General features: G+C 40.7%; 1 protein-coding gene across 2 annotated transcripts; it reads left to right on the forward strand.

Moving 5' to 3' along the window:
• Nucleotides 1-294: 294 nt before the first annotated feature.
• On the forward strand, nucleotides 295-18,428 carry si:dkey-222b8.4 (uncharacterized protein KIAA0895). 2 transcript variants are annotated; one of them, XM_031279315.2, is made up of 7 exons: nucleotides 295-657; nucleotides 4,589-5,262; nucleotides 10,186-10,329; nucleotides 12,951-13,083; nucleotides 13,391-13,696; nucleotides 13,919-14,016; nucleotides 17,749-18,428. In XM_031279315.2, exons 1-7 carry the CDS (start codon nucleotides 633-635, stop codon nucleotides 17,905-17,907), a joined length of 1,539 nt encoding a protein of 512 aa, XP_031135175.1. In that variant the 5' UTR covers nucleotides 295-632; the 3' UTR covers nucleotides 17,908-18,428. The 2 variants fall into 2 exon arrangements, with proteins under 2 accessions (XP_031135175.1, XP_031135176.1); XM_031279316.2 differs by having other exon boundaries at nucleotides 298-657; nucleotides 4,593-5,262; nucleotides 17,749-18,427.
• Nucleotides 18,429-22,162: the final 3,734 nt, after the last annotated feature.

Here is a 22,162-nt window from a genome sequence, read left to right on the forward strand (position 1 = left end):
AAAACTATGGGTTAGATTATTTTTCTATTGTTAACATTACATTGTAAAACCTGCAACCATCCATAGAATAATACAATAATGACATCTAATCGAAACATGTTGAATAATAGGAGAAATTGAATCCATTGACAATCATTGCTAAATTACAAATTATGTATGAATCTCCGACCATTTAAGACTAAACCCTGATATATTTTTTTTCAAAAGTGTCTCACTCAACCTATTCTTAAAGGGACTTCATTTCCCATGCGTATCTATGTGCATTGCGTATCAACGAAACCATGGTAACATATCAGAGCCTGTACCACACAGACCACAGCAGACAGCTCGGCTCTTTCTTCCCAGTTTGGCTGGGGCTCAGTGTAGGCGGCGGCACGGTTAATGTTAGCTCAGCTGATAGCCTTAGATACTTTATATATTATACGTATATATATTTCTGCGTGTCGCGTAACATGTAACGTAAGTCATTACAGTTAACTCGCTTAAATCGTCGGGTTTCTATTTGGCCAATATTTGCCAGCTAATTAAGCTAGGTTAACTTTGCTAGTTAGCTTTAAGTAACATTAGCTAACGTTTGTATTCTTCGAACAGCACAGGTATTTTAGGTTTAACGTCATATACCTGAAAAGAGAATGCTGGAGTCAATTAAAGTTACAGGTACGTTAATGTTGCATTTTTATGGTGTTTCACTTATTTTCTTGTGACCGTTGCTACTAATTCGTTACTGATAAAAGTAAAAATTAAACTAACTAGCTACTTATGTAGCAGCTTGTTATTTAAAGCAAGTAAATTGAAATGTGGGGTCCGGTAATTTGTGGACCTAATACACGTATTATTATATAGAGGGGAAACATTTACAAACCTAAACTAAATTGACTTTATTTTAAGAAAGCATTACTTTATTTATTATTCTCCGATTATAATATATTTGCCTGTATAAGTGCTTAACTTAACTGTATTTTTGTTTTGTAAAGAGCTACATGCTGATTTTTGCTAATCATATGTTTGAAATGAACACTAGTGCTTTGACATTTTAATTAATATTAATCAAAATGTCAAAGCACTAGTGTTAGTGTGATGGATGAGATGGAGACGCTTGAGCATTGATTTAATTTGTTGTGCAGTTGGACTACGTACATTTAAGTGTACGACTGCGTTTGCTTTCATAAATTTGATTTCATATGGTAACTGGCATGACAGTGTCCAAAATAACGTTCACACAACCAGTATCCAGTCTGATAGGAATTCTGGGTTGGTTACTTCTTTGCCTACATAATGATGTGATAACAGCCTATCACATTAACATGTATTAGGTAATAGTAGATGTATTAGATAATAGTATTTGATTTGGTGGCTGAGCAAGCCAGTGAAGCTCCAATTTGTCCTTGTCCCTCTTCCAATCATTACTGTGCTGTTGAGGTCATTAGTTTGTGCTGTCAGTGGTTGCATGGATTCTGCCTCAGTGCTCCCGTCCGAACAGAGAGAGAGCCTGCTCTCACTGTGATGATGTTCCAGGTCACCTTATTGGAAATTGCAAAGCCCTGCACTCTGACTCCTGTGCTTCACTGCCAGTCTCTGGAGACAGGATAAGAATAATTTCCTCCGTGATATCAGGATACTGACTCATGAAACTGACTGAGGTTTATTAGAGTCAGATCACATCATCATCATGATTGTAAAAAAAGAAAAAAAGTTTCTACTTTGCTTACATAGATGTAATCATGTAAACATATACTTAAAGCTATTGTGTGTAGTTTCTGTCTCACCCATGAGGAATTCTAAATAATGACAACAACTGTCGGCATATCCAAATGATACAAGCCTTCCCTGATCGCGCACCACCCCCAATCCTCCTCCAGTAGGGGTGTAACGGTACGCAAAAATCACGGTTCGGTACGTACCTCGGTTTTAAAGTCACGGTTCAGTTCATTTTCGGTACAGTAAGGGAAAGAAATGCAAACATTAAACTGCAGGTTGTTAATTACTATAATTTTTTTTTAACAATTTGTTTACAGTTTTTAAACACTTTTTAATAAAATATAATAAATAAAATATATATAATATAAAAAACAATAAGAAATGAAATACTGCTGCAAAGTTCTCCACTAAATAAAATACTCTCAGTCTCAAACCAAAATCACATAATAAAATATAATGAAAAATATAAATAAATAACTATGGATTACAGTGCAGCATTACCAATCCCAGTTTATCAACAACCGAGTATGGTCGTAGATCAGCTGCTATAAAAACACCAATTGCTTTCGTTATTGCGTTGGCCCGATCGGAATTACCAGCAAAGGTCTGTTTAAATACCAACGGGAGCTGCGTTTGAATTACGGTCGTTTTTTTCCTTGTAGTAGTGATGTTCACACTCGCGTGATGCCTTTTCAAGTGCGTTAACAAGTTTGAAGTGTTGCCAGAAACATACCCGATCATTCCTGAGCAACGTCGGCACACTGCTTTCGTCTTATCGACTAGTCTTTCGTCTTATCGACTAGTCTTTCGTCTTATCGACTAGTCTTGTCCGTTGACGTATTTCACTGGGAAACCAAAGCGTTCCCAAACAGGAGACCTTAATGATATGGGTGGCTCTTCAAGCTCCGGCTTGTCCATACTGTCTATGGGCTTGTCTGCATTGGCCATGACGCTAGCTAGCGAGAGGCTGGGCTAAAGTGTGCCGTGTATGTTGTTGTACAGCGCGCGGTGTGTGATTATTATTTTTTTCCCCAAACCACTTCAGCGGAAATCCCGCCCTGCAGTCGATTTCATTGGTTTAGGTTACAGTGACGGCAGGTAGGTTTAGAGATCAGTGTTTGGTGTCTGTACAGTGATTGACATGTTGACATGACCAATGAAAACTTTAGAATCAGCTGCAGGGCGGGATTTGCGCTGAACGCGGAGACTTCCGCCACTTAATATGTTTGTGTGGAAATACGAAAATTGACCTATGCACCGCACCGAAAGCCCTGTACCGAAACGGTCCGGTACGAATACACGTACCGTTACACCCCTATCCTCCACACACTTGCTAGTAGCCAAGGAGGATTAAAAAAACATGAGAAGAGGTAATTATCTTAATTGAGTTTCTGCGCGGGAAAGTCACAGGACGACAACAATCTTCTGAACATAGTCATACTGAGAAATCCAGAGAGAGTTGTGTGGAGCTGATAGTCTTAATTAGATTTGAATCAACTTATTTGGCAATGGCTTGAATGAAACGGACGTTCATTAATATAAAAAAAGTTACGCACTACAGCTTTAACAGAATGGTTAAGAAGCCCAGCTCGGTCCTGGCTAGGGTTGCAGCAGTATACTGGTTTCACGGTAGGCTATGTGGTTTGAAAATTGACGGTTATGATTACCCTTAGTCTTGCATTGCCAGACCTATCTCCACAGAGCTGCGGAGGAAGGTCTGGCTAGTCCACACAGCATTCCTGGATGGGAGAAAAACGTGCTCTGGTTTATTGGCATTTCTTTAAACCAATCACAATCGTCTTGGGCGGTGCTAAGCACTGGACGAAGCAACGGTGCCTCTGGAAGGAACTTGTTTTGGTGGAACATATGTAGGTAGGGAGGCGAGCTCTGGAATCAAAATGGCTGTCGAGTGTTTAATGAGAATTTTACTCAAAAAAAAGGTAAATATTATTTGATTGTCGGTTCTAGCTCGAGTTTAGAATGCCAACTCAAAGAAAGCGGGAGGTGAGGAACATCCGATGGAACCTCTGGCGGCACCGGAAAAATCCCGTTAATGAAACATTGTCGATCTAGACTATGATACCGTCTACATTTGCTACATTTGCTTATCTATTGAAAAAAAGGTTTATTTGTTTTATGTATTTCCAAAAGGGAGACATTTTACAAATACTTCAAACACTTGATATTCATTTCAACACTAGTTATTGTACCTTTTAAAATCTCATACCGCTGCAACCCTAGTCCTGTCATGGCCCCTCGATCCAGTGGAGGTGGTGGGAGATGGAGTATGATGGCAAAGCTATCATCTCTGAGGGACAACATGTCCCACCCCATGCAGGACACTCTGACAGCACTGGGCCGCTCCTTTAGTGACCGGTCCTTCCTTCCTTCCTGCTGCTGTCAGACTTTACAATCAACACTGCTCCCAGTAGAGTAGAGCACATACCAAAACTGACAATTCACTCATGTGCAATATCAATGTTTCAAGAAACTGTTCAGTCTGTGTCTATTTGTTATATTTGGCTTTTTAAAAAAATTTTTTTTACGGTTAACTTATTTATTATCTTGCTTTTTTATTGATGCGTCTTGCTATTGCTCTATCCCCTTTGCTGCTGCAAAACTGCAAATTTTCCCGCTGTGGGACTATGGTCTTATCTTAGCTTATCTTAAAGCATTGTTCATCACACAAGTTCAAGTTGTGGTATCTATATTTATTACCTTGTTTTGTTTTAGCTTGGCATAGGAATAGATCTAATTTTAGCCTGCCTTGATAAGAGGATTACTACATCAAGCTATCTGTAAAAGGTCTGCATGTGAAGGTGATTCTAAAGTAAGCAGCAAACAGATTCACTGTCCTCTCTTACTGGTCTCTCATCTTACTTCTTTTCAGAAAGACTCCACTGGCCAGAAGTAGAAATGTCCAAAAAGTACATTTTAAACTCTGCTGACAAGGCACTGAGTCCAAGCCAAGTATACCTGGAGAAGATTTCTTCCAGTGTTCTCAAAGACCTCTTCAGCACTGGCTCCAGTAGCTACAACGTCCTGCTGCAGGCTGAGGAGGAGGAGGAGAAGAAGAGTCAGAAGCAGTCCCCGTACAAAAGGCCAAAAACATCGGTGAAATGTGGCGCCACATTTAGTAGAAGAAACCGCCCAGGCATGGCTCCTAAAAAGTTGCGTGCAGCTGAAGGTAGTGGTAAACCTGCACAGACAAATCGTGTTCTCTCAGGCAACTCCAATCTGTCTAAACCAGCACGGAACATCGCAGTAGTGGGAAGCACCATGGCCCTGATCCCTCGTACAGTTCCGCAGCTCAGAAAGATCTGCATCCCCAATTCCCCACGCACTAAACTTCCCTCGTTGCACAAAGCAGCAATCACACGGGAAGTGGAAAATGCCAAGAAGCTCTGCATCCTTACAGCCATAAAGCCATCTAATGTTGAGAAAGAGAAGGCCAAGTTCTTCAAGTCTGACTTCAACTATAATCCACAGTTTGCATACAGCAACCCAGTTCCTCCACTTGTCCTGGCACGGCATAACAATGCCTCAGATCGCTTCCTGACACAGGTAAGGGTGCGGTTGTGTTTGGTTTAATTGAATAGTTTTAGATTGGTTCGTTGGGTGAGAGCAGTGACATCTGCAACAAATAACCTTTATTGAAATGCTTAATCATGTTGTCATTGTGGACACTGACAACGTGTCCTCTGCATTTACATATACAGTATAACAATGAATCAAATGACTATATGCAATACGAAAGAGGTGTCTCTTAGTGATAAACCCACAGAGAATTGTTATCTCTGCAGTTTCCCACAGCTCTTTAAATTATTTACGGGTCTTTCAATTCATTGTTAGGGGCCGAGCAGCGAAGCTGCATGGACCCTATTGTATTTGCCTGTATTATTTCTTCTTCTTCTTCTTCTTCTTCTTCTTCTTCTTCTTCTTCTTCCTAAGAAATCCATGTTCCCATGCAAGAAAACTCACCAAACTTTGAACATAAGTCCAGTCCAATGCTAAACGTAATCAGTGCGATTTGTGTGATTATTGTCCTGATGGTGGCGCTACAACAGCCATCTAAAATTATAAACTTTACAAATTCATAACAAATCAGCCATACATGCTACAACGTCGCAGCTTATGCCAAACTGTAGCCCCAATAGAGCTGAGACTATGTTTTGCTGTTACCTAGCAATTTTGAAGTCCATCACTGCAAAAACTGCAAAACTTCTTAAACCTATCTTCTCCCATATTTGTTTCAATTGACACCAAATTTAGGCAACTTCATCTTCAGACTAGTATTCAAATTTTTCATTTATCAAAAATTGAGCCCACAGTGCATTCAAACGTTTTAGTGCATACAGTAGATTAAATAAATACTGCAATTTCTTCCAAACTAAATCTTTGATGTTCATGGAAATAATTCTCAACATTCGAAGATCATTGTAGATTTGGTGTGCAAAATTCTTTTTTTGAATTGTGTCCCCACCTACGCATTGCAGTCAATGCAAAATAGAGAATCTTTAAACATCAGTTTGGCATTTATTGATCTTTTTGAAAATAAATGACAGGCATCTATATGTTGTCTTAACCAAGTACACAAATTCTCAGAATTTTCTAATAAGATTTTCTTTTTTTTTTTTTTTTTTTTACAGCAGCTCTAAATTCAGCATTTTCATGCAAGCCTGCTCCTTGTCTACTTGGTGTTGCGATGCCACTTGTGACATCACCCAGATAAAAGCTCCCTGAGATCAAAAAGTTTTGTGCTGTGGACAGCCGTCGTGCATATTTTAAATGTGGGTCTGCATTAACACACCTGATTCTGATTAACAATCAGTCCAGTTGCAGTTTAGGTTTAAGTCATGTTATTGAGTCAACCCAGGCTGACTCAATAAAATATAGCCCAAAGAGCTAGATGCATCATCATCTGGATAATAGCTCTCTGAGATCAGCGTTTACCTAAGGACCTGAAGATTGCGAGTTCAAAGCTCAATGGTCCCAATTTCAAGTTTCAAGTTATACATAATCAGCCCTTGTGCTTTGGACCACTTTCCCTGCGAGTTTAAAATGCTCGGCCTCGACCATCGCTGCAGGGCAGTGATAATTTTGTTTTGTTTTTTTGCAAATTTACTGTTTCGATTCTATCACCGCTCGCATCCACTTAGTTTCTAGCAGTTGATAAACCCATTGTGCACTATGTACTCATATTCTCAGGAGTTGGAGGAAATCAAAACACAGCTATAAGGAGAGTGACTATTGGACTTGTGTGTGTGATGTTCAACTTGTTGTAAAGTTTGCCCCCAGGTTGCCAATAATTAAATATTAACTTGAGACCCATTCTTACTAATCTTAAACACAGGTTTATCATCAGTCAATTTAATTATATAGGCTTTATTGGCATGACATTTGACATGTTTTGCAAAGGCACATAAAATAATATATGTACAAGGTAAAAAGAAATGGGCTAGAGAAACTCAGCATCCAAAACATGCTTGAGAAAAAGAGAGAAAGTACACTCAGTATGTGCAAAAGTCAACCAATTTTGGTGAGAGGCAGTGACGTGTCATTCATCACATCTATCTACAACAATGTCCATAGTGCATGAGGTTGGTGCTGAGCTGGCTGGTTTGAGATCAGCAACCTCGACAAGCCAGCAGTCAAGCTGGCTATTGTGATCACAGAGACTGCCAATGCTGTTTAGCGTCAGGGCCGATCAGAGCTGATGCAGTGTGAGTCTGGTGCCTAAGTGAAAATGGAATGAGGCTGGGATGAAGTAGTTCAGGATACAGATGCAAGACGTTGTCCAGCAAACACTAGAATATTCACTAAAAACTGCCTCAATTGGTGTCTTAAATCAACATTAAAGGCAGGGTTGGTAACTATTACCAATATTCACTTTTTTATATATTGTATGAAATGATCTTTACACCCCGACAGCAGTAAATAACTTACGGGCTCTAAAAAAGGAACGAAAAAGATCCGTCATCTGTAGCTGCTATAATCCTGTAAAAATGGCCACTAATCACTGCCTTGTGGAAAGAACCAATGAAATGCCTCCTTGCCCTGCTGCATGTACTCTACCCCTCCTGTGTATGAGCCTGAGCTCAATGCGACAGTAGTCATGTTTGTTTTAAACATTTGGTATGTGTTTGCCCACCGGTGAATGAGACCTGAAGTAAAATTGCAGTCCTTTCTCGGCACTGCTCTGAAGCAGCGATGCACCGGTGTTCGTGCACGTCTGTGTGTGGGTCAGAACCCCGAGAGCAGGGGGGTAGACTGAGCCCCGAGGAGATGCTACTTTCAAATCTTGCTAGCTTTTCAACATTACCAACCCTGCCTTTTAAGAGTACATTTCCAGTGAGCAACACTGAAGTGTTTTCAAGACCAAGAATTTAAATTCACGTTACGATCAATCCCGTCTATTAAACAGGAAAAGAGCCCTGTGGTGTTCTGTTGCAGGCTCTTTTAGTAAGACAGTACACAGACAGTAAGACAAAGAAAGAGGTCAACCGGAAATGCAGTAAAATGATCCTGTGTGGAGGATGCTTTTGTTTGCAATGTTGTTTCTTCCTGGAGTCTGTCCTAGTTTGTGGTGTTTTCTTACTGCATTGAACTGTGAAAGGATTGCCACTTGAATCCTATTTTCTTACAGTATGATAGTTATTGAATTTTTCGTGGGGGGATTGGAGGACATTGAAAAATTAAAAAAAATCATGGAAATGTAGATCAGCCCTTATAACATAAATTAATATTCAGCATGAATTAATTTAATGTAAAGCAAGACTGTAAGCTAGAGCTATACAGAAGCACAAATTCAATAACATTAAGGTTCAAAGTAGTATGAGGATAGACTACTGGCAAGAATTCCTCTCTACACACTGGACATGATTCAAAACCTGAGAGTAAAACATTACCTGCCAACCTAAACAGCTTTTTTTCACCATTGCCCCCCTAACAGCTACTACAGTAGACAAAGTAGTTCATGTCCATTAAGTGCACACTTTACTAAAGAGACGTAACGTGGTTTGTGGATAATGAATCTGTATCAGTTATGATAACAGTGACTTATGATAAGTGTTTTCGTGCCAGCTTAATGTAGTTTTGTTGTCCAGGAAACTATATGTTAATACATGCCATCTTTTTTTGCACTGTACTCCTGCCTATTGACCTACTTCTTCAACATCACTTTTAGAGTTTTCTGGTGCCAAGCAACATCATCTGCCCATTCAGTTTATTGTAATTATTAGTAGAGCTAGACAAATTGCCAGGCAGATATAAGCTTATTGCAGAAACTGGTATGTTGGCTGATTATTAACAAGTAATTCCATAAAAAAATGCCAAATTAGGTTTGAGGTAATTTAAAAACAGTGTCTCTATTATGTAGCGTCAAGTTTATTTCCTGATCGGTATGTATCTCGGTCAAAATCCTTAAAACCAAAAAGAAATCTATGGGATCCATATCAAGATTGTTTGTTTATGTGAAGAAAAAAGATGAGTCTCGGCTGATATGTTGTTTTTTACATTTTTTTAACTCAAATGTCAATATCAGTAGCATCCTCAAAAATCCAGAATCGGGTCAGTGTGTAGCTATTAGGCCCTTGGAGGCTACATTAAAATTGCAAATGTCTGTGATTACTTCGCATTTTAATTGTGATATTTTGTGACTAAAATCCAAATTTGCAACATAACCAATAACATTTCTCTGTCAGGTAAATGCAATAGTACAATCTTTTCCTCTTAAGATGAAGTACACAGTAGGTCAGTAGTATACAGTGGGCTTGCATATTAATGTAATGTACGGTTGGTCGAGGCGGAGGCACAAAAACAGAGGAAGGCCCATGTTGCAGTCTAGATGTATTTATTCACAGGATGGTAACATATTTCTTGTGCAGAAAATTAAATTAACTGAAGAGAAAAAAAAACATTACCAATAGAAAAATATGTAATAACTAAATGCAAAACTGTGATAAACAAAAAAAATAAATCCTCTACACAGGCTTTGCCCCTTTAACTATGGGCCCTTGGAGCTCTCCACACTTGCTTCACGTTTCCATGCTTGTCCAACTAATCAGAGTACCAGTGAAAAGAGATTTTGTGTTTTTTTCATTTAATGAGACCTAACAGCAACATACAGTATAAATAGAGAAAAACATTGGACCAAGTACAGAACCTTGGGGAACCCCATAGGATGAAGAGGATTTGCCAATTAGTGGCAACCTCTCTACTTCCCATAGTTGGTCCGTAAAAATAATAATAAAAAATACTGTTTGCCTTTGTTGCCGTTGTTTTTTTTTAAACAAGTTGTTTGACTAACTGGGGGTTTGTTTAATATCTCTCTCATTATCTAACTGTTTGTGTTTCTTGTTTGCTATGTTAGCCTATTGCCAAATTGCCTAGTACTGCATGTCCAAAGCATCAACAACAGAAGATCATTAGGTCATTAGTCATTAGTCATGTCACGGGCAACTTTTATGACTTTCTCATCTCTTGCAGGCAGTGCACATCATGGAGCTTGCCCTGCAGCGATATGGCAGCTATGAGAAGTTTGAGCAGGCCACTGGGGGCAACCTCCTCAACAAGAGTCGTATCTGGCACAACGTCAAGAAATACATGGAGAAGGAAGGCTGCTTGGGGGAGGTAAGAGGACACAGATGCATTGCTTTTTATCATGGTGTTGTAGTATATATTTATTTATTTTATTTATTTCATTATATTTGTTTCTGTTTTTTTCAAGCACAATGACAAACACACAAACATAGTTCTGACCATTCCTACTCTAGACCTTTTTACATACAGTAAAAAAGTCATTAAGAGACTGTAATTTGGAGCCTGGTGTTTTTCTGTGGCTGCACTGCAATCTTTGTCATGCTGGATTTGCACATCATTGCAGAGCAGCAGTCAGCAGGGCATCAAAGTGAATAAGCTTCAGGGAAAAGTAAGACCGCCACTACACTGAAGTCATCCTGCAGTTTCTTGTGCAGAGCTGTGTTTATGTAACCAACAAATACATGTTACATCATCAGGTTATTAATGTCCCACTGAACACATTATACCACACGCACCTTGTGTATACTTGGTAAAGTCTTAATGGGGTTAGACATACTAGACAGTGGAAAGAAAATACAAGGGAGTGGATAGCATTAAAGGAGAAACCCACCCATAAACTCACTTGACACTTGCATTTCTTGGCCCATTATGTTGAGCCCAACTACAAATGACTGACGAACATATTTCAGCAGTGTAAAGCATCAGTGGTTTTGGAGTATCTCAAATTATACTTTCAGCGTCTATAGCCACAAATCTGCAAGGGTTCGCACAATGTCAATTTTGTCATCTGCCAACGCCTGTGAGGGTCCACGCTGACGCATTTGTGGACATGATCCAAATGCAGGCCAAAAAATTAAGGAATACACACGCCATCTTCACATGTCTGAATATGTCCGTCTACGCAGACACTCAACGCAGTATAAACAGAACACATGCAGTCACGTAAGCAGCTGGAGATATTGGGGCTAGCAGTCTTGTCAACAACATTCCACAGGTTGAAAACTATCCACCTTTATTAACTATACACACCAACACTTTGTCGTCTTTACTCTCTGTTAATGTCCTTGAATTCACTCCCAGCCATACTTGTATTAATTGTCATGCAGTTCTATAAACAAAGAACGAAAAAAAAAAGAAAGAATAAAAACGGTTAATATTTCCTCAACAGGTCAGTCACAAGCCCTCGGTTAAATTTCCTGGATACTAGAGAGCCTCACTAATATTCACAAATCAGATTAAACTAAATGCAAGTAGGATCATTTCGCCACGGAAAGTTAATATGTCTCGTCCCCTTCTTTTTATAAAATCGAGGAATCTGTGTGTGTATCCGTTGTCTTTCAAATATCTCGAGAACCGTTCATCCAATCTACTTCAGAATTGGCTTCCTGGGTACCCAATAAACTTGGGGTTTGGCATTTGGAGCAGTTTGGACAGCGCTGGATATTAAAACAATGTGAATAAAAATACATGACCGCACAATAAAAGTTGAGAAAAAAAAACCTGCCATAACACTGGCTACCGTTGTTTACCTGATTACCCTTCACAATAAAAGCCCAGCTTGAATTCACCTAGAGCATTTCCCTAAGAGCATTCCCTCACTAAAAAGCCTTTTTTTTGCTGGCACTAGATAGCAAACAAAAGCCAGACACCATATTGTAGTAAGTTGCTGTGAGCTGTAAGTTCACCACTGCTAAGCAGAAGGCAGAAGATAACATCATCTTGGAGCCTGACCTGGCAAAGAGAGCTGTCTTCCTTTGTCTTACTCAAACTCACCGGTTGTGTAAGTGTTCTGCTAACTTATAACACTATTAACATTACCGTCGTCAAAATGCCTCCGCTAATTAAAATCCATACTTTAACGTTACTTTATAACCGTCAAGCCACTAAGCCTGAAATGAAAACCTCTGCTGAAGTGTTAGTCGTTAAAGATAATAATGACGAGACAGCACCGCCGCCATTAAACGCTGACTGTGGCGAAATCAACCTGCAATATTGTTGGCGACAAAGACGACACAAAAATGTAGTTGAAACAAAAACTCTTTATTTTCATTGAATTCCACCTTTTTTTCCCTGCTTTCTTTCTCTCTGACAACACAACCCACACGCACCCGAAGAAGCCGGATGAGTCCGTCTCTGTACTTGGTTCAGTAGTTCTGGTGGTTGATTAACCCAATGTTTTGCTGATTGGCTCTCATAACGGGCCAGATGGGTGGCACATGGCTCACCGCCATGAGTCCATGAGGCAAATGTCATTTTAATTGTGATATTTTGTTAGTAAAATCTGAATCTGCAACATAACCACTGACATTTATCTGTCAGGTATGTAGTTGTACAATGTTTTGTAGTACACAGTAAGTCATTAGTATACTGTGGGGTTGCATATTAAGTGCTTTGGGGGCCTTCTGTAAGTTAATTTTGGGGTACAATGGTTCTGGAGAAAGCTACAAGCAGCAATACAGGAGGCCAAGCAATCGGCCCGTTCCAAACAGGCATGTTTTCAACAGGCACTGCCCTAGTTGTAATGAATGGGGAGTACCTTGCTTTGGGTGCATTCACACCAAACACCTAGCTATCTTTCCCAGCCACATCCTTCAGCTCCAACCGGGGAATTCCAAGAAAAGTACACACGTACCACAGCTAACACAATGGCCATGCAACAACTTTTCTAATTTTATAGTAAAAACGTAATGTTGAATTCTATCTGTTGATAGATCGTAGTCCAGGTGACAGACGACCTCCTGTCCAGAGCCTCCATGACGGTGGTGAACAGCAGACCCACACTGACCATCAACATCTCCACCGCCCGAGAGTACTGGCTGGAAGGCATGCTGAGGCATGAGATTAGTGGGTACAGTAGCTCCCATACAGGGCTTATGTTTTATTTTTTAACGTGGGCTTCCTGGAGGTCACCAGCTAAATGGAAAATCATTTCAATTTGACTGTAATGAAGTTCATCAGAAGGCATTAAACTCTCTAATCACAGGTCTAATTAGCTGTCATCCAGTATATATTACTGAATGATTATGTGTAATTGTTATTGATACACTGTGTAGACCATTTCATGGATCTAATTGATGTTGCTACTAATAAAGGCGGCTTGAAGTTGATCTTGAATACAACCATATAAATAGTCCTTGTCTCTGTCCACCAGGCACACATTATTTCCGTGGCATAAACAACTGCCACCAGCCATGGAGCAGCAGCGCGGGTAGGAAGAAGCACAACCTGAAGCCTCTGAACCCCACAGAGGAGGGCCTGGCCAGCATCCACAGTGTCCTGTTCAGGAAAGACCCCACACTGTGGCGCGCCGCCCTGCTCTACTACACCGTCTACCAGGCCAGCCACATGTCCTTCTCTCAGCTCTTCCACAATCTGGGACGCTTCGTCCAGGACCCCAACACCCGCTGGGACTACTGCGTCCGAGCCAAGAGGGGCCAGACCGATACAGCACAGCCAGGTCACCATGTCACCACATAGGGCTTTAAGATTCAAAAGAGAGAGTTTGCATTGATATATGCAGCCAATGTTTGGCTTGACTACACATTCAATGTAGAGACAATCCAATACAGTTATCTCCTGAATTGATTCACATGTGATACATTTAAAATAACATAAAAAAAATGAATATATAGCCTTTTAAAATTCTTACTCTCTTCTTTTCTCATATCTGTCATTGCAGGGTGCTTCAGTAAAGACCAGGTCTACCTGGATGGCATCCTGAAGATCCTGAGATACAGAGACAAGATCAACTTCCCACTGCTGATGGCTCTAGGAAAGGTAAGGCAGCTCAACTCTCACCACATTAGGGGTGTGAATCTTCACTGGTCTCACGGTTCGATTCGATTACGATTATCCTGTCAACGATATGAATCGATTCGATGTCCCGATGCATCACGCTGCATCACAATGTGTCACCTCCTCAATATTGTTATATATTGCTACTAGGGGTGGAACGGTACATGTATTCGTATTGAACCGAAACGGTACGGGCGTCTCGGTTCGGTACATGAATTTACACGGAGAATACACGGTATAAAAATAAATAAAACTTGCGTGCAAATGAATTAATGTAATGTGGAACTACTGTTACATACTTGTTTCTTAGGGACACCTAATCTGTAGCCCCGCCTTAGCTCTGAAGCTCCCAAGCTCCGCCTACATGTCAAGTCGGTCCAGTGGCAGTGAGTCCACACCAGAGCCGTGTCTTTCTCTATCACTCTGGTTCACGAAGCAAACTAGTCCCTTCCATATACAACCAAACACGGATGAACTGTAGCTGTATCCCTTCTCGCTTCGATCACAAATGACTTCCAGGCCCATTTGCTTCGCTGTTTGCTCCGCTGTTAGCGCCGCTTTAGCTCCGCCGTTAGCTGTTAGCTCCGCCGTTAGCTGTTAGCTCTGCCGTTAGCTTCGCTGTTTGCTGCTAGCTCTGCTGTTTGCTGCTAGCTCCGCTGTTAGCGTGTGAAGCTAACGCCACAATTCCCCAACTGCTCTGTGTAACCGAAGCTGCTCTTTTAACACCCCTGCTCTGTGCATTCACATGAGAGCAGCGCCTGTCTCCCATATCACACTACTAGCTGATTGTCTTATTTTGTTTCCAAGTTCCAGATGGAGTCTGGAGATGATGTGGGGTAGCCTACTTATTGTTTACTGTTTACATCTTACTTTATACACTTCAGGCTGTTGCAGCTAGCTCAGGGGAGAGACTGGATGACACTAGGTGGTACAGCCTTAGACATGCACAATAAAAAAAATTGCCTTCTGCATTTTTATTATGCTTTTCCCTCCATTGTACTGAACCGAACCGTGATGTCTGAACCGAGGTATGAACCGAACCGTGACTTCAGTGTACCGTTCCACCCCTAATTGCTACACATGGTTTTCATCAACAAATTCAAGCAGTCAGATATACAGTATATGAACTCCCCTTTTTATTGTATCTGCTCTTAAAAAAAACACTTCCTGAATGTAGCGGAGTCTGAACACAGCAGACAACAGACAAAAGGCAGAAACTAAAAAAGCAGCAAATGGAACATCAACAAGTAACAGGCAATAATTGATTATGGTCTGTTACTGCATTGATGCAGAATTGTCTAGGTCAGCATGCATACATCGATGCTATGATTAATTTCAACACCCATACTCCATATGTTGGTTCCGTGGTATTTGTCAATTCACTGATTTACTAAGCAGCAGCCACATTGAATCCATAGGTGAGTTTTTTGATTAGATGTTTTGATGCTGTTCTTCACAACCTGAATCAAGCTGCTGGCTCCTTCTCTCAGCCAGTACGTTCTCCTCTTCAATCAGTCATTTCTTCCCTTGTCAACGTCTCTGCTGAATCAGCACAGGAGGGCAAAGAAGTGACAGTTTCCCCCATATATTTGTATATTAATGACCACTCTTAAAGGACTGGGCCCCCATCATATTAATTACTCATCTTTTAATGAGGCCTGATATGTTTGTAACTTTTGTCTTCATGTTGTTGTTGTTGTTGTTGTTGTTGTTGTTGTGTTGTCTTTTTAGTTGTTGGAGCTTGTATTGCAAGACAAATTTCTATGCCTACGGACAATAAAGTCTTATCTTATGTTATCTTATCACCGCCTCATCCAAACGTCCACCCTTTGGACTTGCAGACCCTTGCAGACATCTGTCATATGTACCGTGATGTGTTCTGGAAGTCCGCTAAAATGATGAATCATGCACAAGTTGAAGGAGTTGATGGGTTAACATTTCACTGGAATTGTGCCTACTACGATTTCATATGGCAAACGAGATTGATTCCCAGCCACAGCAAATTATATTTGACTTCCTGAATTCGTTATAACAACCCTATTTCCACCTTCCACAGGGAAGTGTCTTTCTAATCAAATGCTCTAACCACATGTACAGTACCTCAACCACAACTCCTTTCAATGTGAAACACACTTGTATGTTTAACTTCGATATTTCGGTCATTACCCAAAGCACATGACCATAGATACAGGTCGGAGCATGCATCAATCAAGAACTTCACCTTCAGACTAAAGCTATATCTGAACAAAACACTCTAAGGATGCAATCAGACAGAGCGTGTTTGCAGGTTGCAAAATGCGAGGTGCACTGCCTTTCTTGCTCAAGACTCCCGATCACACCAGCTATGTCTTTTTGTTATTCTTTCTAGGCAACCATTGAATCCTACCTGTTCTCTGCCAACCATTATTTTACTGTGGAGGTAAATGGCGGCGTTTTTTTTATTACTTCAGGGATTCAGTACACTCCTTCAACTCCTCCAACGTGAGGTGTTCAGCAACGCAAAAGCACATCGCTTCACTCTCATTGAAAACAATTACAAAAAGCCACCTCAGGCTGCAAAAACACGCTCTGTCTGATCGGGAACCTGAACCTGCCAATTCAAGTTTCTGAATAAACCACCACAGCGTTGCACAAAACAGCCTACAAAGTGGTAAATCCTACTAGTGTACTTCTTTACCTGATAACCTCCACTGCCAGAAACTTCTCTTTCTATCTTCTCTGGATGCACTCATTCCACCAGAGGCTGATATTTGTACAGCCTTCTCTTGAATGTCTGCAGCTCCATCATACAGCAATGGTGATGGTGATGGTGGTTGTGTTGACAGTGTCCTGTAGGAAGGTGCATACATTCTGTCAGTTATGTTACCATTCAAATCTACTTTCCTTTGAGTGGCATCATGTTTCTAATGGTATCTTGTCTCTGCCAATGCTTCTACGACACCACTATGAAATGCATGACGCATGTAATAAAAGTTTGACTACACAGAAGATGGTTACAGTTCAGACATAGAGTAACATGAATGGAAAGGCTGGATGATGCTTATGCAATAACCTCTCTAAGAAGATGGTCTAAGAACCAAACAAGCTGAAGGCATTGATAATTAATCAAGGTGCTCCAGCTGTAGATCTTAAACCTGACGTAGGAAGTGATGTGCTTTTATTAACCACAGTGGTTAGGGCGGAATACACAAAATGAAATTAACCGAAACCTACTCATGAGTATGACAATTCATTTTTTTTTTTACTTAACACTAATTTATTTATTTTGAAATGAAAAGGTCAAAATCATATGGCATAGGGCAATATGAAGAAAATCAAATATCATGATATTTTTGACCAAATACCTCGATATCGATATTGCGACGATATTGTAAGGTTGACAATTGTGCTTTCACTAAATATTCAGAATATATACACAATGAGATTTGTTATAAATAATCATCAGTAATGTGGATATAATGATAAGTGGGCAAAGGCAAATAATAGAGCAGCTAGAACAGTCTGGTATGTTCAGAAAAGGACATGTAAACCTGGAAAAGACAAGACATGCCATTTTACGATATAACGATATCCAAAATCTAAGACAATATCTAGTCTCATATCACGATATTGATTTATATTGATATTTTGCCCAGCCCCATGAGAGACAGAGAGTGCCACTGCTAGCATGGCTGTGTCCTCATTCTGTCTCTTCTATTTTTCCTGTGGGCTCAGGTGTCATTTGAAGACGTGGACCGCCTGAAAGCACTGGCTCAGATGGAGGACGTCCGCATCCCTCACTTCATGCAGGACCAGGCGCGGTACGCCGAGCAGCTGGCGAAAATCATGGCGGTCAACCAGCTGACTGACGAGGAGCTCAAGGCCATCATCTGAGCCCGCTGCGCTCCACCTGCACAAACCTGATCACAACTGAATAAAAGCTGTCACACCCCTGCCAGCCACGGCCCGCATGCCTTAACTCCATCACCGCGCATGGTAGCAGTGTGTGATTTGTGCAGCATGCTGTGTTGCATGTAGTGTAGAGTTGTGTCAGACAGACATGGAATTAGAAATCTGTTATAGCCCAGTCATGTATCCACTGATACTGTAGGGATCACTCCGAGTATGTGTTGTGTTGTGTTGTGTTTAGGGCTGGATGTAGTTAATTTTTTTTTACCAGTGCCAATACAATACCATGATTGCTGATCAATTCAATTCATTTGAAAATGAATTTCTATAACATTTACCAAGCACTTTTTTACTTGACAGTTACTCTGATAATCAGTTTAGTTTGTAGTTCAATACCCAGTCTTAGGTTTGGGAGGATTTTCATGAATATATTCTCTGTAGATTATAGTTTCTAAAAGAGAGATTCAATATCCCATGATGACCTTTTTTTTTTTTACGTAGACGCACCACATGAACAAACGCAGGTAGGCCTGTCACTAGAGGTCGACCGATATGGGTTTTCTCTGGCCGATGCCGATCTTTAGAAATCAGGGTCAGCCGATTAATGCTGCCGATTTATTTTGGCCGATATTTGGCTGATATGTGCTTGTTTTTAAACCTCTATTTGAAAGATAAAACGTAACACTAATATACACAGAATTTCTCAACAAAAACATTTATTGAACACTTCACCAATCTACACTGTATAGGCTACTTCAATTAAAAATGTATAATGTAAAAACATACTGTAGCCTATATTGTATAAATAATGTATGAAAAATATATTAAATAAACGAAACAGGTAAGAAGAAAATAAACTTTGTCAAATAAACCTTTCAATGAAAAAATAAAGTTTAGTGTACTTAGCAGCATTTATTAAACTTCTGAGAATACAAATCTGCAAGCGTCACAGAAAGTGACATGTTATTATTAATCTCAACACTATTTCCTCCTAACTCCTGTTGAATCACATAAGACTAGGGCTCTCTAAAGTCAATTGTTGTTCACCTCGTTTGTTAGATCATTGTTCATTTGTTGAAGTGTTTTATCTGTGTTTTGGGGATCCTACTGTTAGCCTACATGTCCTGTTGATTTCCAGATTTCTGTCATTCAAACAACTCTTAGTTGTAATTTAAAACTCGTCCAGCCAATTTAATAAAATTAAGGGTTTTATTCGTGCTCGAGTCCATCGATGCAGTTAATGGCAGGCACGGAGAACTGAAGGCTCTGTTTGCAACGATTAGCTCCGTTAGTGGTTAGCTCCGTTAGCGGTTAGCTCCAGTTAGCTCCGTTATAGGAGTGGTTGAGACTGCCACGGGCAGGGGTAACAACCAGACTCTGATAAACGACATTCGGGGAGCTTCCACAGCGGTGTGGCCGCGGTGTTTTGTACGGTTTTATTAGTACAGTTAATCCCAAGGCAAGAACACCAGCAACATGCTACTGCTAACGGTAGCGTCTGAACCTGAAGTGACTGTGCGAGACACACCACGCAAGAATTCACGAGGGGAGGGGCTGGAGGCAGCTGGTCTGGGCGCGCTGTAAAAAATGTCGCCTACCGGTATTCATGTTTTTAACACTAGGCTGCCCGCAGATGCGCCTGCTTATTAATCGGCTTGATATTGGCCGATGCCGATTATGTAAAAAAAAAAAACTGCCAAAAATCGGCCGATTAATCGGCCGGCCGATAAATCGGTCGACCTCTACCTGTCACGATAACAAATTTTGCTGGACGATAAATTGTCCCAGAAATTATTGCGATAAACGATAATATTGTCGTTCTGAGACCATTTTCATCTAATATAATGATGATGACATAATAATGCAGGTACACCTTTTCAAAGATCAATAAACTTTTATTTCTAAAGAATATTTAACACTGGAACTGGAAGACATTTTAAATATCCACAATATGTCTGATCTCCTTTAGTATGCCGTCTTTCACGCTGTTGTACAGTTGTGGAATTGCCGTTTGTGACACGTATGTTCTCCCAGGTAATTCATACTGGCTGTCAAATGTTTGCAGCATTAGTCGAGTGTTTGTGATAGACTACAGACTCTGTACTGCATTTAACAATTATTTATTAAACACTAAATATTAAATTTAAATAATACATTATATCTACCTATTTCTATGTGACTATCTGCCACATGGCGAGTAAATGTTTGTACCAAAATAGTTCTGTTTTTCAGTCTTCATTTTGGCGAAGGTGCAGCTATACTTTCTTCTGCTCCTTTGCAGGTCGGAGCTTCGCGGGGAGGGAGGCGGGCCTACACACACACGCGCGCACAAACAGACGCCAGCCACCAGCCACCACGTCACTTCTGTTTACTGATAGCTAGCGTTTACCTTAGGCTAATTTATTAGCTAGTAAGTGGTGATTTTTGACAAGCAGGTAACGGAGTCTCAGTTCACCGTCCGGGAGCCTCTGACACACTGACAGCTGTAGGCTTGTACCGGTTAATGTTCTGTGCATTGTCGGACACATACAGCAACTTTCCTGAAACCGCTTGCAAGACTGACAAGTCCACAGCGGCGTTTATGTCCGTGCCTGTCTCCACCGACTCCACCTGCAGGTTGTCAACTGCGTGGTTTGGAATGAAAGGGAGAAAATCGGACGCCGAGTAACAAGGCGGATATCGCTCATATACGTCTTCTTTTTTTGACGGCGCCTTAGCGGCAAAGTGCTGCGGAAAACCCCGCTCCAACAACTCGCATTTTCTCTCTCTCTCTCTCTCTCTCTCTCTCTCTCTCTCTCTCTCTCTCCGCCAGGAGTCCCGCCTCCACACAAAGACCATGCGACTCACAAGAGGGTTCACTCCTCGTTATGCTAAGGAACCGAGAGTGGTCCTCCAGTCTCTTTGGTAGAGAGAGAGAGAGAGAGAGAGAGAGAGACAAGGAAAACAAACAAGCATGCAAATGGAAATTATCGCGGCCGGAAAAATTATCGAGCAAATTTTTTTTATCGTGCGATTAATTGATTTATTGACTATCACGACAGGCCTAATCGCAGGTGTGTTCTGAGATCTCACTTCCCAGAGATCCAAACAGTACGCCACCTCACACACAAGTGAGTTGAAGAGCAGGTCTGTTGCGTTAGCTCCAGCTCTCCCTCTTCCCTCTTTGTCTCACTGCACACACGCACAGCAGCCAGTAGGAGTGCTCTCTTTCTCTGGAATGACCTGTGATTGGTCAAAGTCTCCCGTTACTGGCTAGATTTTCTAAAACCTGAAAACAGCTAAGAGGAGTTGGAGAAGTCTAGTTTTCTCTCTGACCACTTGAATTACAATATGCTGAAAGAATATTATGGAATTCTTGCCCAACTACACTGAAAATAAAATGCCTACAACAGCTTTAGATTATTATAACAGTTAAATAATATATTTTAAAGTATCAGTTAATGTCAGTGCTCTGTGGTGGACAAACTATGTAATGGTGAGAAATTTCTGTACTTCAGTTTGTTGGTATTTATCCAGCCGGCATTCGTCCATTGCATGTCCTGTAATCTAGGCTGTTGTTCTCCTTTTGCTAACATAAAATGGGCAAAATTAGCGAGCCTTGCTATCATCACGATCATAACACCAAACCATCTGAGAAGTGACGTGAACATTTATTTTGGAATTAACACGGGATGGAAAATCTGGATAACTGGATGACTTTTCAAATACAACTGCCTTACATTAAAGCTACATTGTGTAAGAAGCTCTCCCATCTAGCGGTGAAATTGTATATGACAACCAACTGAATATTACTTTCTAGCCCTTCCTCCTACAGTGGCTGAACCCAAAATTAGCTCTTAGTATCTCCATTGTTTACACGCAGCTGTTCTAGCCACTCCAATATTAACTTTGGTCTTGTTGCTTTGTCGCGTTGTCGTTTTAATTCTCTTTTTCGCTTCCCTGGCGAGTAATCTCCCCCTGGCATTCGTCACGGTGCCAATAGGTGTAAGAGGGTGAAATACGGAGGTATGTCCCTCTTTGGCTAATGTATTTTAAAGATGGAGGCTCAACATGGCTGCCATCATTCGAGCGAGTCGCTCATATGTATTCTGAATGATTCTGAATTGATGATTCTACGCTTACGAGAATACTTTGATTAGTTGGTGGAAGTAATTACACATGAATGAGCACATATTTGTGAAAGAACAAAGGGGTTTTTGCTAAGAATTAACTCAAAAAATTACACAATGTAGGTTTAACG

The sequence above is a fragment of the Sander lucioperca genome, chromosome 16, assembly GCF_008315115.2.
Source record: "Sander lucioperca isolate FBNREF2018 chromosome 16, SLUC_FBN_1.2, whole genome shotgun sequence".
NCBI lineage: Eukaryota > Metazoa > Chordata > Actinopteri > Perciformes > Percidae > Sander > Sander lucioperca.

Coding starts and splice junctions, on each gene's coding strand:
- si:dkey-222b8.4 (XM_031279315.2), top strand. CDS start 633: ATGCTGGAGTCAATTAAAGTTACAG. Junction 13,084..13,390: donor CATGCTGAGGCATGAGATTA/GTGGGTACAGTA, acceptor TCTGTCCACCAG/GCACACATTATTTCCGTGGC. Junction 13,697..13,918: donor GACCGATACAGCACAGCCAG/GTCACCATGTCA, acceptor CTGTCATTGCAG/GGTGCTTCAGTAAAGACCAG.